We start from the raw sequence: 15,590 nt of genomic DNA on the forward strand, positions 1-15,590 counted from the left end.
CAATAAATGTTCTTCATGATGACTGCAGGGAAAGCCATTGGATATATTTTATCATGGAAAATGGAGAACTTTAGTGGGAGTCAGTTTGGTGCAAACGAAAGAAGAAAATGTTCTAAAGAGCAACTTAGCTTAAGCAAATTTGTACTTGGTAAGCCTGGAGCCTGAAGCATAGATAGCAAAATGCTGGGCAGGAGTGATGTAAGAAAGATACTAGTAACAATCAGAGTAAAGGGGAAGAGGGAGACAAATTATGGAAGGCTTGGAATGCTAAAGTGAGTAGGTTAAAATAATCTGACAGGAATAGGATGTCATTTCAAGTTCTCAAATAAGGGTGTTCCTTATCAAAATGCTTTTATTTTAGCAAGGAGACAAGGAGACCTACCAGCAAGAAAATAGGGGGTTCAAGGTTGAGGGGAGAGAGGCATTCAGGTAAGGATGGTGACACTGGGTATAGAAAGAAATGGATGAACCAGAGAGCTACATCAAAGGACAAATCCAAATGATTCTGTTCCTGCTTCTCGGGGTCTTACGGAGAAAATCCCACAGTCCCACAGATCAGAGCCTCTAATAAATTCAGGATCTCCAACTTTGGAAAATCACCCTCTCCCAATCCTTACAAGTAGCTATTTCAAACTTCCACCTCACTCCTCAAGTTTCTTTCATCACTACTTCTTCCTTTATCTCAGCAGCTGCCACATCTGTCTTCAGAGAAAATAGTAGTAATGTGAGAATTCCACCAACTTCTTGGGCCCTCTCCAGATGCCCTTAGGGACATCCTCACATCTTGGTCATCCCATTAGATGAGGCATCTGTATCTCCTGTCCAAGGTCCACCTTCCCACCTTCCTGTAAGTTCCATGTACCCAGGGCCTAGCTATGGCCATCTTGCCTGTCACTGTACACTTTGTGTTTTGCACACTACCTGGCATATAGCAGGTATTAACTATTAACACGTTGGTTGAATAAATCTGTCCTCTTTATCTCCTACTTACAAGCTTTATTCCCTGGGTCTTCAAATCCTTTCTCCTTCCTCTATTTTTAACCTTTCCTTTTTTTTACTGACATTTTCCCCTCAGCATCTACACATGCTCAAGTATCTCACATGATTAAAAAAAAAAATTCTCAACTTTCCCCTGATCCTTGTCTGTATTTAGCCATCTCTCCATTTCTTTCTTCCCTTCACAGCTAAACTTCTAGAGTCAACTAGAATTGCTGTATGCATTTCCTTCTACTCATTCACTTCTCAATCATCTTATTATTTTTTTGCCCCCATCAACCCACTGAGATTGTTCTCATCAAGGCCACTAATGACCTCTTTGTCACATTCAATGAACAGTTCTTCAGACTTTATCCTTTTGCCCTCCTTATGGCATTTGACCCTACTGGCCCCTCCTTCCTTGAAACACTCTCCTCTTTTGGCTCCTGGGTCCTTCTTTCTCTTGACAGAGACTAGGCGTTTAATAAAAATAGGTAGTCTTAAATGAATGAGTGACTTAACTTCTATTACCATGGCCTCTCTCTCAGCCTTGTCTGATCTCTCCGTATGTGCTGGTGTTCTCTAGGGTCACGTCCGTACCCATCTCTTCTTGCTTTACACATTCTCATTGGTCAAAATAACCCACACCAAACATTACATTAATGACTAATGTGCTGTTCTCCATAAAACCTAGCTATTCAACCTGGGTCTTTCTCCAGAGCTCTAAACTCACTTTTACAATTGTTTATTGGATACTTCCATATGGACTTGCTATAGGTCTTTACAACTTAGTGTAAAGACAGGAAGCTTGTCTTTTATCTTTGTATCCCCAGCACTTAGTGATAATGCCCAGAGTTTGGTTAATGGAGGAAGATATAAACGCATCAAAGATGTGAACTATTTCCAGCTACGTCAGGCTGAAGTCTTGGTTGACTGCTTCAAATCGCACTGCATTTTCTTTTCCTGAAATGATACGAGTACTGATTTTAACCATGGTGCATCCTCAGTGAAACAGAAACATAGGAATGTTCCCTTCTGCCTATTTTCCCAGGTAACTGAAGTTTATCCAATTACGTGCAAAACATTTTCATTCTAACTGTTTCAAATAGGGCTTATTCAAAAAGGGATTATTAGTCTCCTGTGGATTATACAGTGGAAAGAACATGACTGGGTCATTAAGACCTCAATTGAGCTATTGGAGTATGGCTTTGGATAAATCACTTCTAAGGCTGAGTCTGTCATCTGTTTGAGCGGCCACTTTCCTTGCTTGCCTACCTCACAGGATCAAGTGAGATAATGCAGGTGAAATGTTTGGTAAATCCAAAAGTGTTTCACACATTTAAGATGCCACCATTTAACCAATTTTTTGCTTACTCAGAGGAAGCACCGTGAACTTAATTGTACAGGAAACCAGTGAGGATGCTGAAGGATAGAATATGCATGGTTAATACTGTTGGCTCCTCTTCTGTATGGCCACGAATGCTAGTTTTCATTTTTTTGTTTTCCTAGTCTCCTCTTTCGATCTCTGTGAATTCTCATTGTTATCCTGTTCTTGCTTCTAAAACCTCCTCTTTCCTCTTTTAATTTGCTGCTAATTATATGCTGTGGGTTTGGAGATTACTAAAAATGGGTATAGATTAAGAGAAAATCAAACAGGGGCACCTGGGTGGCTCAGTCGGTTAAGCAACTGACCAGCTCAGGTCATGATCTCGCAGTTTGTGAGTTCGAGCCCCACGTCGGGCTCTGTGCTGACAGCTCGGAGCCTGGAGCCTGCTTCGGATTCTGTGTCTCCCTCTCTCTCTGCGCCTCCTCCACTCACACTCTGTCTCTCTTTCCTTCAAAAATAAATACACATTAAAAAATTAAATAAATAAAAGAGAAAATCAAAGAAAGACTTGTCTATGAGTGAATTAAATGAACAATATTCCATGGGACTGTTGTGTTGCTACTGTTTCCCCCTTATCTCCTGCTTCTTGGGTGGGTTTTAAATTTATTCTTTCAGCCAATATTGACTGAGCAGGGTGTGTGAGGCACTCGGCAGGCACTAAGGCATCATCCCTGCCCTCATGGAGTTTACAGTCTAGTGGGGATGCAGTTAAAAAGCCACAAATTACAGTGAAGAGGGTAATTATAATAGGGGAGGTATACAGTTCAATAGCACTATGCATCAGAAGGGTCTAACCTGGTTTAGGGACTTGTGATGGCTCCACAGATTTGACTTTCCAGCTGAGACCCGAAGGCTGAGTAGAATTAAGTAGGCAGGGAAGAGGTGTGTGTGTGTGTGTGTGTGTGTGTGTGTAGAGTTCCAGGCAGAGACACAAGAAGGGGGAAAGTCTAGAACACAGAATGAGGTGGAAGGAGGGAAACAGCAATCACGCACGGTGAGTACTGGAGGAATTGAGACAATTACAACACAGCTGGAGCCCAGGACAAGGGACAGAGAGAGCTGAGCACAAGGAGCACACAAGAGGAGAAGCCGGAGAGGTTAGTGGGTAAGGAATTGGCAGAGAATTCTGGACTCAGAAAGTATTTGCAACTTCTTGTATTCACACTTCTCTTATTTTCCAATTAGATTGCACATTTTTAAATGTTTATTTCTTTTTGACAGAGAGAGAGAGAGAGAGAGAGAGAGAGAGAGAGAGAGAGAGAGCGCCAGCAGGGGAGGGACAGGGAGGGGCAGACAGCACAGAGCCTGACGTGGCACTGGATCCCAGGAACCGTGAGATCATGACCTGAGCTGATATCAAGAGATGGGCACTCAACCAACTGAGCCACCCAGGCACCCCAGATGGCACATTCCTTTTAAAAAGGACTCTCGGGGAGCCTGGATGGCTCAGAGGGTTGAACGTCTGACTTTGGCTCAGGTTGAAGCCCTGGGTTCAAGCCCTGCATCAGGTTCTGTGCTGACAGCTCAGAGCCCGGAGCCTGCTTGGGCTTCTGTGCCTCCCTCTCTCTCTGCTCCTCCCCCACTCACACTCTCTCTCTCAAAAATAAGCATTAACAAATAATAAAAAATAAATAAAAAGGACTCTCACTGTCCCTGTGATTTTGGTAGTATCACTGTCCCCAGAATGTATGATCAGTGAATTAATCAGAGCATACGGGAGCAGGACCCTGCCATGTTCATTATGAGGTAGAATTTACTGCCTCATCATCTTGTGAGGAAATGAGCCGGAAAGGCTTGGGAATCACCTAAGGCCCTTAATCTGCCATCGACTAGTTTTCACATTTGGGGACAGGTTATTTCACCTCTTGAAACCTCTCAACCATGGAGTCCGTGTCATGTGGATGGTTTCTATTCCGGAACTTCAATTTACTCTTCAACTTTTGCAAGCCAACCCACTTTCCAACCCTTCCCCTTCTGCTAGAATGTCTTGTAAAATCACCAAAGCCCAAGGTCTCTCATCAGGCCTCATCCTGTGCAAGCTATATGCCGATCCAGCGGGCCCTCCCTCCGCTAAAAACTTATTGGAGCCTCTAACCCATTCCCACTGAGCTAATGATTTCTTTCTCCTGATTCAAAATGCTGTCTCCCCACTGCCCACAGAAGTGTGAACCCTTGAGCAAATCTGTTAAAGCCTACCATGATCTGCCTTTTCCTTCTTTCCTTCTCTCTCAAGCAACTTCTCTCTCAGCGCTTCCTGAGTATGCTCTACATTACCTTTAATTGTTGGATGGCTTATGGTTATCCCCATCATCTGGGAAGCACTTCTCCACCATCTCTGCCTCGTAAATAGTGGAATTCATTCTCCTCGTTCTGCCTTGTCAGCCCTCCTCTCAGAAATAATCTAAACATCTCTTTACTCTCATTATTCTTCCAATTTCTACTAAAGCTAATGACGTCATTTGACTTGCATTATAGTTACACTTGCTTAAGTTTATCTCCCTGTCCAGACTGTCAGATTCTTGATGGTAAACATTTGGGCCTCATTCAGAAACTGTCTTACCTTCATCCCTATAGCAGCTACAAGGCACCGTAAGTAGCTGCGTTTCCTCTAGTGGTTCAGTGCTGTGCTGACACCTGCTGGTCACATCTGGCTTGGTCGCCCTGGCCCCAGCACCTTCCTCTCTAGGGTTAAGGGCAGAGACAGTCCATGCCACCCCTTACCCAGGCAGGCACTGGAGGCCTATGCTTGTGATACCGCTGCCCCAAGCACCACCCTCCCCTGGAGACTCCAGGGACATGCTCACACCTGCTGGTCTCTGGTCTGCCTCTGGCATCTCCAGCCTAAGCTCAATTCAATCTTCAAAACCTTCCCCACTGACCCCTACTCCAGCAATTTGTACTTCATATCATTCCCAGTACCACAAAAATCGAAGATCTCAAGGAACTGGGCATCGAGGAAAGAAAGAAGCAAACAATTTGAGACCAGGGGATGTGCAATCCCTCCTCATGACCTCAAATCAAGGCTATTTCCTCCAGAATGCTTGGTATTCCTTTTAACCTTTGTTGTATTTCTGGGAGGCTCTTGGGCCACAGACCTTCTTAGAGACAGTGTGATGAACCGGAGGTTGAGCACCGAGTTGGTAGGCGGGGCTTCAGGGGTGGGGCCAAGCCAAAGAGCCTCTCACTTAGGAGCTTCTCCATTCTATCAGCTCTCCCGGGACACCCAAAGCAAGACTGGCACCAGTGCACGCAGCAGGTGAGGGGCCAGCAATGACAGGAGGGTAGTCTTTAGGGGTGGTGGTGGCAGAAAGGTCCCAGCCCTGCCAGCCTGAGCCTTCCATATTGTGAGACTTTCACTTGACAGAATTCTTGGGTCCTCAGCAGAAAGGTCCAACTCAGTTTTCCCTGGGGCAAGGATGCCTCAGAAAGAAAGACGGGGTTTGGGACAGTGTAGAGGCAGGGCCGAGGCATGGGGGTGATGTGGGTGTGCAACAGAGTATGGAGACATGTAAGGACGTCCTAGGAGACATGGGGGTAGACATAAGGGCCAGAGGGGGAGCTGGAGCAGAGGGTCGCAGGGCAGGACCCAGACAAGAGAAAAAGAGAGACTGAAACAGGGAGGGAGAGGACAGTGGAGCAAATGGGAGATAACAACGGGTGCAATGAAGAGCTGGGGAACAGGAAGGCCAAGGAGGAAGGCAGGCTCGCATGGAGCAATCTCCTCTTCCGGCTGTGGAGCCCGGGCCAGAAAACCCCAGGCAGGCCCAGGAGCAAAGCAGTTTTTCAGGCTCCCATTGAACCGGTACAGCTGGGGAAGAAACCCCTGCCCCAGTCAATAGCACCCATCTGCCCTGAGTCTTCAGGCTCCCATTTGGGTTTGGGGGAGAGGGCGAGGCTGCTCCTCACTGCGGTCACAGCCACATCCTGCAGCGCAGGGTAGGGGGAAGTAAGAAGCAAAACAACCAGAACCACGGGCGAAGACCACGGGGAGAGAACCCTGGATATATGCCAGTGATGTGCCACCAGGAGGGTCCTGGGGTCAGTCCCAGTAGAAGACTGCAGGCCTCCAGGACCGCCTGCCCCCTCCCGCCCTGGGGTGCTTGTTTCTCATGCTCACATGTACATGGACCTCACTGAGAACATTCCAGGGAAGGAGGTTTCTTCGGATTATTTAGTTCAAAGCTCATTATCATTTGCTATAGCGACTTTGGCCAAGTTGCTTAATTCCTCTTAGCTTCAGTGTTCTCACCGTAAGACGGTGACACCGACCTAACGAAGGGTCGGGAAGACAATTCCCATAAAGTACTTGGCACATAGGGTCTCAATAAACGTTAGTTGTTATTTTTATTAGGACTCCTGAGATCCCCCAACCCCACCCCATTTCTTTACAGACAGTAGAGCACACGAGCTGACATGGGCTTTTGGGGCCAGAAAAACGGTGGCATTTGACATTGGGTAAATTCTTTAAAGCGAGCTTCAGTTTGCTCAGCTGTAAAACAGAGAGTCATAGCCACACCTCATAGACACATGGCACACAGTCAGCGTCCACAAGGGTTGAATGATCAGCCAGGTAAGGCAGATCTTCTTCACTGTAGGGCAGCAATGGCCTACTTCCCCTTGAGACTTCACGTGTGAGGCCGAGCCCCTGTGAGCCTTCACTCCTCCAGCCAAAGCTATTACTGCTCCTCTGGGTTTAGAAATCAAAATTTCCTACAGTACCACTTGAAAAGAAATGGGAACAGGCCTAGAGAACCGAGGGGGCCCAGGGGAAAAAGATGAAATGATGACAATGGCCAAGAAACCAGAGTAAGGGGGAAAAGCCATGTCTTTCTTTCTAAGGATGCCTGTGGCTGTCTTCTGGCGACTAACCACATGCCCCCACCGCCCCCTTCCCCAGGCACTATGGAGTCCTTCAGCTCAAAGAGTCTGGCACTACAGGCGGAGAAGAAGCTACTGAGTAAGATGGCAGGTCGGTCCGTGGCTCATCTGTTCATCGACGAGACCAGCAGCGCGGTGCTAGATGAGCTCTACCGTGTTTCCAAAGAGTACACGCACAGCCGGCCCCAGGCCCAGCGGGTGATCAAGGACCTGATCAAGGTGGCGGTCAAGGTGGCCGTGCTGCACCGCAGCGGTTGCTTTGGCCCCGGTGAGCTGGCCCTGGCCGCCCGCTTCCGCCAAAAGCTGCGGCAGGGCGCCATGACAGCACTCAGCTTTGGCGAGGTGGACTTCACCTTTGAGGCTGCGGTGCTGGCTGGCCTGCTGACCGAGTGCCGGGATGTGCTGCTGGAGCTGGTGGAGCACCACCTCACACCCAAGTCACACGGCCGCATCCGCCACGTGTTCGATCACTTTTCTGACGCGGGCCTGCTCACCGCCCTCTACGGGCCCGACTTCACTCAGCACCTGGGCAAGATCTGTGATGGGCTCAGGAAGATGCTGGATGAGGGGAAACTCTGAGGGCCCTGGAACCCAGCACAAGCCACCTTGGCCAGAGAGCTGACTGAGGAAACAACCCGGAACGAGCTTTCTAACCCTGCTCATCTGCACTAATGCTTGTCAGTCCTCGGGCTTCGTCTTTCCTAAGAGTGCTTTGGACTCTGAGACCACCCCACCCCCGAACTGCTGGTGGAGAAGAAGCAAAGCTGAGGGTTGAGGCCTCTCTCCCACTCCAGCCCCAGGACAGGAAACAAAGCTGCCTGAAAAAGACGAAGTGAAACTTGGATCTCTATTTCCCCCATAAGGGACATTTGAAACAGGGAAGCCCCCTCCCCTGTGAACCAGGGTAAGAGGGCATAGCCCATCTAACCCGTCAGGGGACCCTAAAGACAGAAGTGGGAGTGGGGGCCCCTTAGAGCCATCCTAGACCTCCAGCTCCAAGTAGAGCCTGGATGGACACCAGAGGCTCTGTTCCAGAGTGCAGGAAGAAGGGGCTAGGGCAGGGGAGATTCTCACAGGGGAAATAAAACTACTAAAGCATGCACAGGGCTCAGTGTTTAATCTCTCCAGCTTCTTACACCTTATGACCATCACAGAGGTGAGGGAAAGAGAAACACCGCTTATCTAGCCTCTCACCATTTCCAGACAGGAGACAGAGGCATAGTGCCAGTAGTATTGGGGTTCCCTTGCCTACTGCTGCTTAAGAAACTCTAAAAAAAACAAAAAAAACAAAAAAAAAACCCAGTACCACAGATCAGTGCTACAGATTGCAAATAAATACGCAGTGAGGAGCAAGGCATAGATCAACAGCGCTGGTGGGGAGGGAGTGTAACAAAGAAACTCCCGCACCAGCAAGTCTCCCCCAACTGTCCTCCTCCTCAAACTCCAAAGTAACTCCTCTGTCATCCCTTAGCCTCACACATGCTGAACAGAGGAGCAGGTCAGAAGGGTGAACTGGTGATGTGGAGAGTTCCAGTTCCTATGTTGCTGCTTTTTCTCAGAGCAAGAGTTATAAACAAATTATAGTGGACTGGTTGGTTAAGACTGAGCCCAAATTCTTTACATTGAGACTGGGGAAAAGCCCCAGCACGGTCCACCATTCTCTGCAGAGGGGCTAGATCACGGATTGCCCCACCCTCAGTGACATGCTTGGCTAAGAAGGTGGGGAAGGTGGGGAGCCAGCGGGCATTGGCTTACTACTCCTGGGCTCCCTTCACCCCAGAGTTATAGAAATCCCATTTTTCAGTTATAAGAGGGAAATGTACGATACAGCAAATAAATACTACTTCAATATAGCACCAAATAAATTAGGTAACATAGTTGGAGACGGAGAGGAAGGAGGCTGGGGGCTGAGGGAGTCCTCGCCACCCTGTTCTAAGGCCAAGGGAAGGTAAAAGGGACGGGGAAGCCAACAGGGACGTAAAAAGAGCCTTTTGAATCTGAAGGACAGCTCTAGATTCAGACAAAGAACTGAGGAGGGGTCTGTTCCCCATCCTCTACTCTTGCCAATCAAGCTGCCCCGGGCCAAGGAACTCTAGATCAACGAGAAGGCTGGAACGAAGGCAGGAGGGAGGGAGGCGGGCCGGGAAGCCGTGTTCTTGAGCCTCACCTCAGGCTCCTCTCCCCCTCAAGTTGCTACTTCAACATCTTGCTTCTCCCAATCATTTCTGGGGACATCAGAGTTTGAAGATTTCATCCTCCTGGTCCCGAAGTGTCCGGGTCCGAGAGGTCCGGGTCAACGGGACCGGACCTAGGACTGCTCGCTGCTGCATCCGAGGGGAACTCAGGTGAAGGCCTGACTCCTCCCCAGGTACCCTGCAGGTGAGGAAAGGGGCAAAGTGACAGGTCAGGGGAAGAACCTGAGAAAGGGCCCACTGAAAAGGTATAGGGGAAGCTGTCCTCCTCTCCTAGTATACATGAGCTGCTTGCTCTCAGATGGAGTCTCGTTACCCTCTCTGTAAATTCTAACCATTAACGCTCCTTCACGGATCATCAGAGCCATAACAACACTCAACTATTTTACTCCAATGAGAATACAAAACCATTTCCCGCTGCTCTACCCGTCCCAGCAGCCATTGGCTCTGTCGTTGTTTCAGGGCCATCTGGGGGAAAGGCTTCACATCGCTTCTGCTAACACTGTGCTTACTTACTTGTGTGTCTGGTCAGACAAGGCTGGAAGAATGAAGAAGTCTATGGAGGGGCGTAAAAGGAACCATTCAAGACTCACCCACTTTCCCCCTTTTTCAGCTTCTGGGCAGCAGCCTTCTTTGACAGGCTGATCTGTGAATCAAGCTTCTTAAGGAAATCAGAGGCAGAGAGGTCATGGATGGGAGTGTGGGGTTCCCAGCCAGGTGTGGGAAGGACTTCACCGTTAGCACGTCCTGAACCTGTTTCTCGTTTCTTCCTGTCAGCTGAGTGTGGCTGAACTTCATCCTTACTTGACTGTACTTCTTCCTCTCCCTCTTTCTCTTCCTCAGAATCCAAACCATTGAACAGGTCTCTGGGCTCTGTCAGGATGGGGATGTAGAGGGTTTTCTTCAGGAAGATGGAGTCATTAGTATAAAGGCGGTTTGCACGCTTAATCTGTTCCATCTTTAAAAAAAAGTCACCGCAATTAATGACAGTAGTAATGATCAATCTTCTATCTGTACAGCACCTCAGGCCTTTTAAAGTGATTGTACAGAGTCTTATTTGACCCTATAACAACCAAGCTAAAATACAGAGGGCTGATATTATTCCTATTTTATTTTATTTTTTAGGGTATTTATTTATTTATAATATGAAATTTATTGTCAAATTGGTTTCCATACTATTCCTATTTTATTGATCAGCGGTTTTCATACTTTTTGGTTTTAGGGTCCCTTTGCATTTTAAAAAACTATTGAGGAAAAAAAAAGCTTTCATTTATGTAGATTATAGCTATCAATACACGTTCTTATAAAGTAAAAGTGAACAAATTGAAAAATGTGTACTTATTTAAAAATAACCCATTGCATGTTAACATAAATATGCTAATGAAAAATAACTATTTTCCAAAACAACAACAAATGGAGCAAAAAGAGAGGCAGTGCTTTATATTTTTTCAAGTCAGTTTAATGCGTGACTTAACAGAAGACAACAGAAGATTCTCCTATCTGCCTTTACATCTGATGGGCTATAATATTACACGTCATGTAGCTTCTGAAAAATACAGTACACTTGTGAGAATGAGGATGAAAAAGACAAAGTCTTACTATCATTACTATGAAAGTAGTTTTGACTTTGTGGATCCCTGAAGAGTCTCATGCTGGGAACTTCAGTTAAAGATGAAGGAACTGAGGCTCAGACAGGTTGTTGCCTAAGATTAACCAGCAAATTAATGACAAAGGTGTAATTCGAATTCTGGGCCTTTTTACTCCTTCTGGGAATGCTTTTCACACGAATATTAATAATTTTGCTGACCAATTTACTTAGTACCTATTTATCCATCACTGGACATAGTGTCTGGCGTGACCATCCACTTGCCGCCCAAGGTAGAAACGAGGGTAGATGCCATCCTCAACTTATACTTTTCTTTCGCCACCCATACCCAGCTGGTCAACAAGTTACTGCAAAAAACGTCTCTTCCAGTCTTCCTCTCTCCATTTCTATGCATCTCCCCCTGCTGACATTGATATTTATTTATTTATTTATTTATTTATTTATTTATTTATTGAGAAAGAGAGAGAGAGAGAGAGCACACGCAAGTAAGAGGAGGAGAGGGGCAGAGGGAAGGAGAGTGAGAATCTTAAGCAGGCTCTACACTGGGCTCCACACTGGACGAGGGGCTCAATCCCATGACCCTAAGATCATGGCCTAAGCTGAAGTCAACAGTTGGGTGTTCAACAGACTGAGCCATCCAGGCATCCCTGACATCTATCTTCCTTAAAAAAATGAATCTGATCAACCCACTACCCTGTGTATAAACTTCCTATGGCCCCCCATTGGCTCAGAGATAAAATTCAAATTAGCATTCAAGGATTCTCGATCTACCCCAATATGATGTCTAGCCTCATCTCTCTTCTGCCATCTATACATTTTGCCATCCTGAACTTTTCATGTTTTTCAAACATTTTATGATCTTCCACACCTTTGTGTCTTTATCTGTCTGACACACTTCTCCACTATCCCCTTCTCTGCTGGGAAAACTTCCACTCATCAACTGTCACTCCCTCTGTGTCACCTTCTCCAGGACTCCCAAGGTACACTGTAAACATTGCCATGTAACACCTATCACAATATTGTACTGTTATTCACATCTTTGCACATTTGTCTTGCCCAAACTCTGTGAGTCCTTTGAGGGCGGGGATGCTGTCTCTGTATCCCAAGGCACTCCTCAGCATGACACAAATTTGGCATACAGCAGAGGTTCATTAATGCTTTATGAGTAAATAAACTAGATAACAAAATATAGAAATCTCAGATGTAGTATATTAGTAAAAATCATATGCTATAATGTGTTTAAAATAAAATTGGATTAATCTGAACAATAAAAAAAGTTAAAATTGGCTTGCAGTTTTGTACTTTTATTTAGCCCAGTGTTTTGATGCTATTAATTTTATTTTGCCTAGATAGTATCCTAGGTCCCTTCTAGCTCCAAGATGCTATGAATTATTCTGTGAATTTTGTTATTTTACTATTTACTAGAAATTCCATATAAGGCCACATCATTCCACTTAAAAAAATTTTTTTTAATGTTTATTTTTGAGAGAGAGAGAGAGACAGAGTGCAAGCAGGGGAGGGGCAGAGAGAGAGAGGGAGACCCAGAATCCAAAGCAGACTCCAGGCTCTGAGCTGTCAGCACAGAGCCCGACACGGGGCTCAAACTCACAAGCTGTGAGATCATGACCTGAGTCGAAGTTGGAAGCTTAACCAACTGCGCCACCCAGGCACCCGAACATCATTCTACTTTTTAACAGAATGTAACCAGGGGCACCTGGGTGGCTCAGTCAGTTGACTGTAGGACTTCGGCTCAGGTCATGATCTCACAGCTTGTAAGTCTGAGCCCCGCGACGGGCTCTGTGCTGACAGCTCAGAGCCTGGAGCCTGCTTCGGATTCTGTGTCTCCCTCTCTCTCTGCCCTTCCCCCGCTCATGCTCTGTCTCTGTCTCCTCAAAAATTAAAAAAAGAAAAAAAAGAATGTAACTAAAGCCAAACTCCAGAGGAGTCCTAGACTGCTGAGCCACAGTCCACTGAGCTAGAAAGGCCACTAGAATCTAGTTATTTATTTCTTTTTTGAGAGAGAGAGAGAGTGCAAATGAGCGAGCGGCAGAGAGAAAGAGAGAGAAGCGGGGCTCACCTGAAGCAGGGCTCGTGTTTTACCTGAAGCGGGGCTTGAGCTCACAAACCATGAGATCATGACCTGAGCCGAAATCAGATGCTTAACGACTGAGCCACCCAGGCGCCCCTAGAATCTAGTTGGTTTAACAGAGCAGTTCAAAGTGATGATTTTAGAATGAGACAACCTGGTCTGAATCTTAGTTCTACTAAGTAGACTTGTAATCTGTAGCAGGTTATCTTCCTAGGCCTTTCTTTCCTTATCTTTAAATATTTGGGGAATAGTTTTAGCCACCTCCTGAAGTCTTATGGAGATAATATATAGAGCTTGGCACACTCTTTGTGTTAACACTAAGGTAGCTGGTGTTAGGTAACTACCTAGTGTTAGGTAGGTAATAACCTAGGTAATTATCATTATTTAATATACCTTCTGCATTTTACAAATGGTAAGGAAGCTGAGGGCCCAGACAGGTGAAGTGACTTATGCAGTCACTCAGCTAGTAAGCAGCAGAATGAGGCCAGAACCTAGAACCGTTCACTAGGCTACAGAGCTTTTTTTGTACTCAGGAGGGGACAGGGCTGTAAGAAAACCTCCACATATAACCGATCTACAGTAGCACAGTTTCCTTCTTTTCACAGCTTCAGAGTCTCTCCTGGGATGCAGGAGCTGCTCAGTACTTTCATATCTCCTTCCTTGGTGTGGGCCATGGCCTCTACTTGAAATGTGGCTTTCCTAATCCTCCCAATCTCCACCTGTGGGAATCTTAGCCACGTTTTCATTAGTTAAAAAAAACCATCTATTAGCTTCTATGTGCTAGGGACTATGCCAGACTCTAGAGATATAAAACTGAAAGAAAATAGTTCTGTCCCTTAAGGAAAGCACAGATTATTGGAAAGACAAACACGCAAAAGGTATAAACAACTGGATTATAGGCTTGCAGAGAAGCTAGAGCAAGGAATTTCTAAGTGTTTCACGGCTCCTTAAAAACTGCACTTAATGTCCTCCCCTGCCTCCTTCCAAGTAAAAATTAATCTTCTTTTCTGATTTCCTACCCTTTATTAATACTTCTACAAAGTCACCACATTCTGTCACCTGCAATCCATATTTGCGTCCCTGTTCATTTCTCACTAGATTGCAAATTACAGAAGGGCAACAACAACACATTGTATTTATGTTTCTATCTCTTAGAATGGTTAGCACAGCCGTTGAAACATACCAAGCATAGAAATGTTGGCTAAACTCAACAGGGTATGGAAAAAAATTCATCCATTTTAATGCGATGTTTCTTACACCTATCAAAGAGACCCCACGCGTGACCTGAAATGCCTGGCGTAGAGAGTACCTGTTTTGCACCAAGGAGGCCACCTTACTGGAAAGAAGAAGGCAGAGCACTGATGAGGTATAAAGACCCAGAAGAGAAAGACTTTAAAAACTTAGAACTAGAGGGATTAGAGTACTGGTCTCACAAAAACTCAGAACTAGAAACCAGCCCTGGACTGTTTGCTGTAAATGTTTAATCACTTGCAATTAAAACTTTTATGTGTGGTTAACAGTACAGGCCTTGGAGTCTGACAGACTTGTTTGAATTCCCACTCTAACACTCATTAGTTATTTGACCTTGGTCACATTGGTTAACCAATCTAGGTCTCAGTTTCTTCATCTGTAAACAGGGGACAATACCTGTATGCTCGATAGGACTGTGAGAACCAAATGGGCTAATGTACATTGAAAGCCTCTAGGATAGAGACCGACATGATAAACAGAAGAAGCTCCTCTCCACTGGAGCAGTGGCACAAGATCTGTCCCAACCAGACAATGCAACATTGAGATGGGAAAACCAAAAGATAAAGGGTGGATCAGACCACAACAGAATTGGGACAATTTCAGGGGAAGCTGCCCAGAAGGGCCATGACATTCTCCTGAGGAATAAATCTCTTCTACATGGTTGCCTGCATCCCAGTCGTGGAAGACTCACCGTCACCCCGTATTTGAGTGCTAGTCCAGCCAGGGTGTCTCCGGGGGCCAGCTGATGCTCCAGGCGTCTTTCCCTCACCGGGGAGCAAGCCGACTGCACCAGGCTTCCGTAAGAACGAGCCCGGCTCCCTTGAAGCAGTCCCGACCCCCCAAGGGAGGCCTGTCTAGAGGGAGAAGCCATCTCCTGACCCTACCGACAGCCGGGGTTGCAACTAAGGGAGGCCCGACTAAGCGCTCAATAGTGACGGGGCCGGGGTCTAGGAATGGATAGTCAGAGGATCCTTTTCCCTTCTGTCTTCTCTCCTAATTCTCCCGCCTCCTCCGGTACTACGCACCCCCTCCGCTCTCGCGTCTCCTCCCTCCAAGCCCCTTTCCCACAAATCTGTACCCTGAGTGTTCAGTCCCTACCGGTGTCTATCCTCAGGACCCCGCCGACTTTCGACCCCCGCCCCCCCGCCCCCCCCCCCCCCCGCCGCCACAGATCGCTACGCTAACCTCTGACCTTTGAACTCTAGTTACCTT

The 15,590-nt window shown here is 46.5% G+C and overlaps 2 protein-coding genes across 2 annotated transcripts; one reads left to right on the forward strand and one right to left on the reverse strand.

Moving 5' to 3' along the window:
* The first annotated feature begins 5,500 nt into the window (after positions 1–5,500).
* Positions 5,501–8,350, forward strand: TNFAIP8L2 (TNF alpha induced protein 8 like 2). The gene is made up of 2 exons (XM_015077678.3): positions 5,501–5,618; positions 7,260–8,350. The coding sequence occupies exon 2, from the start codon at positions 7,265–7,267 to the stop codon at positions 7,817–7,819; it is 555 nt and encodes a 184-aa protein (XP_014933164.1). The 5' UTR covers positions 5,501–5,618; positions 7,260–7,264; the 3' UTR covers positions 7,820–8,350.
* Positions 8,341–15,518, reverse strand: LYSMD1 (LysM domain containing 1). The gene is made up of 3 exons (XM_015077668.3): positions 15,070–15,518; positions 10,026–10,390; positions 8,341–9,613 (listed from the first exon to the last, which is right to left on the reverse strand). The coding sequence occupies exons 1-3, from the start codon at positions 15,247–15,249 to the stop codon at positions 9,475–9,477; spliced, it is 684 nt and encodes a 227-aa protein (XP_014933154.1). The 5' UTR covers positions 15,250–15,518; the 3' UTR covers positions 8,341–9,474.
* Between the last annotated feature and the right edge of the window lie 72 nt (positions 15,519–15,590).

The sequence above is a fragment of the Acinonyx jubatus genome, chromosome C1 (assembly GCF_027475565.1).
Source record: "Acinonyx jubatus isolate Ajub_Pintada_27869175 chromosome C1, VMU_Ajub_asm_v1.0, whole genome shotgun sequence".
NCBI lineage: Eukaryota > Metazoa > Chordata > Mammalia > Carnivora > Felidae > Acinonyx > Acinonyx jubatus.

Excerpts from the sequence above, each read along its gene's own strand:
- LYSMD1 (XM_015077668.3), bottom strand. The coding sequence starts at position 15,249 with ATGGCTTCTCCCTCTAGACAGGCCTCCCTTGGGGGGTCGGGACTGCTT. Across the intron at positions 10,391-15,069 it reads CACTCAAATACGGGGTGACG|ATGGAACAGATTAAGCGTGC; the intron begins GTGAGTCTTCCA and ends TTTTTTTTAAAG. Across the intron at positions 9,614-10,025 it reads CTGAAAAAGGGGGAAAGTGG|GGTACCTGGGGAGGAGTCAG; the intron begins GTGAGTCTTGAA and ends CCTCACCTGCAG.
- TNFAIP8L2 (XM_015077678.3), top strand. The coding sequence starts at position 7,265 with ATGGAGTCCTTCAGCTCAAAGAGTCTGGCACTACAGGCGGAGAAGAAG.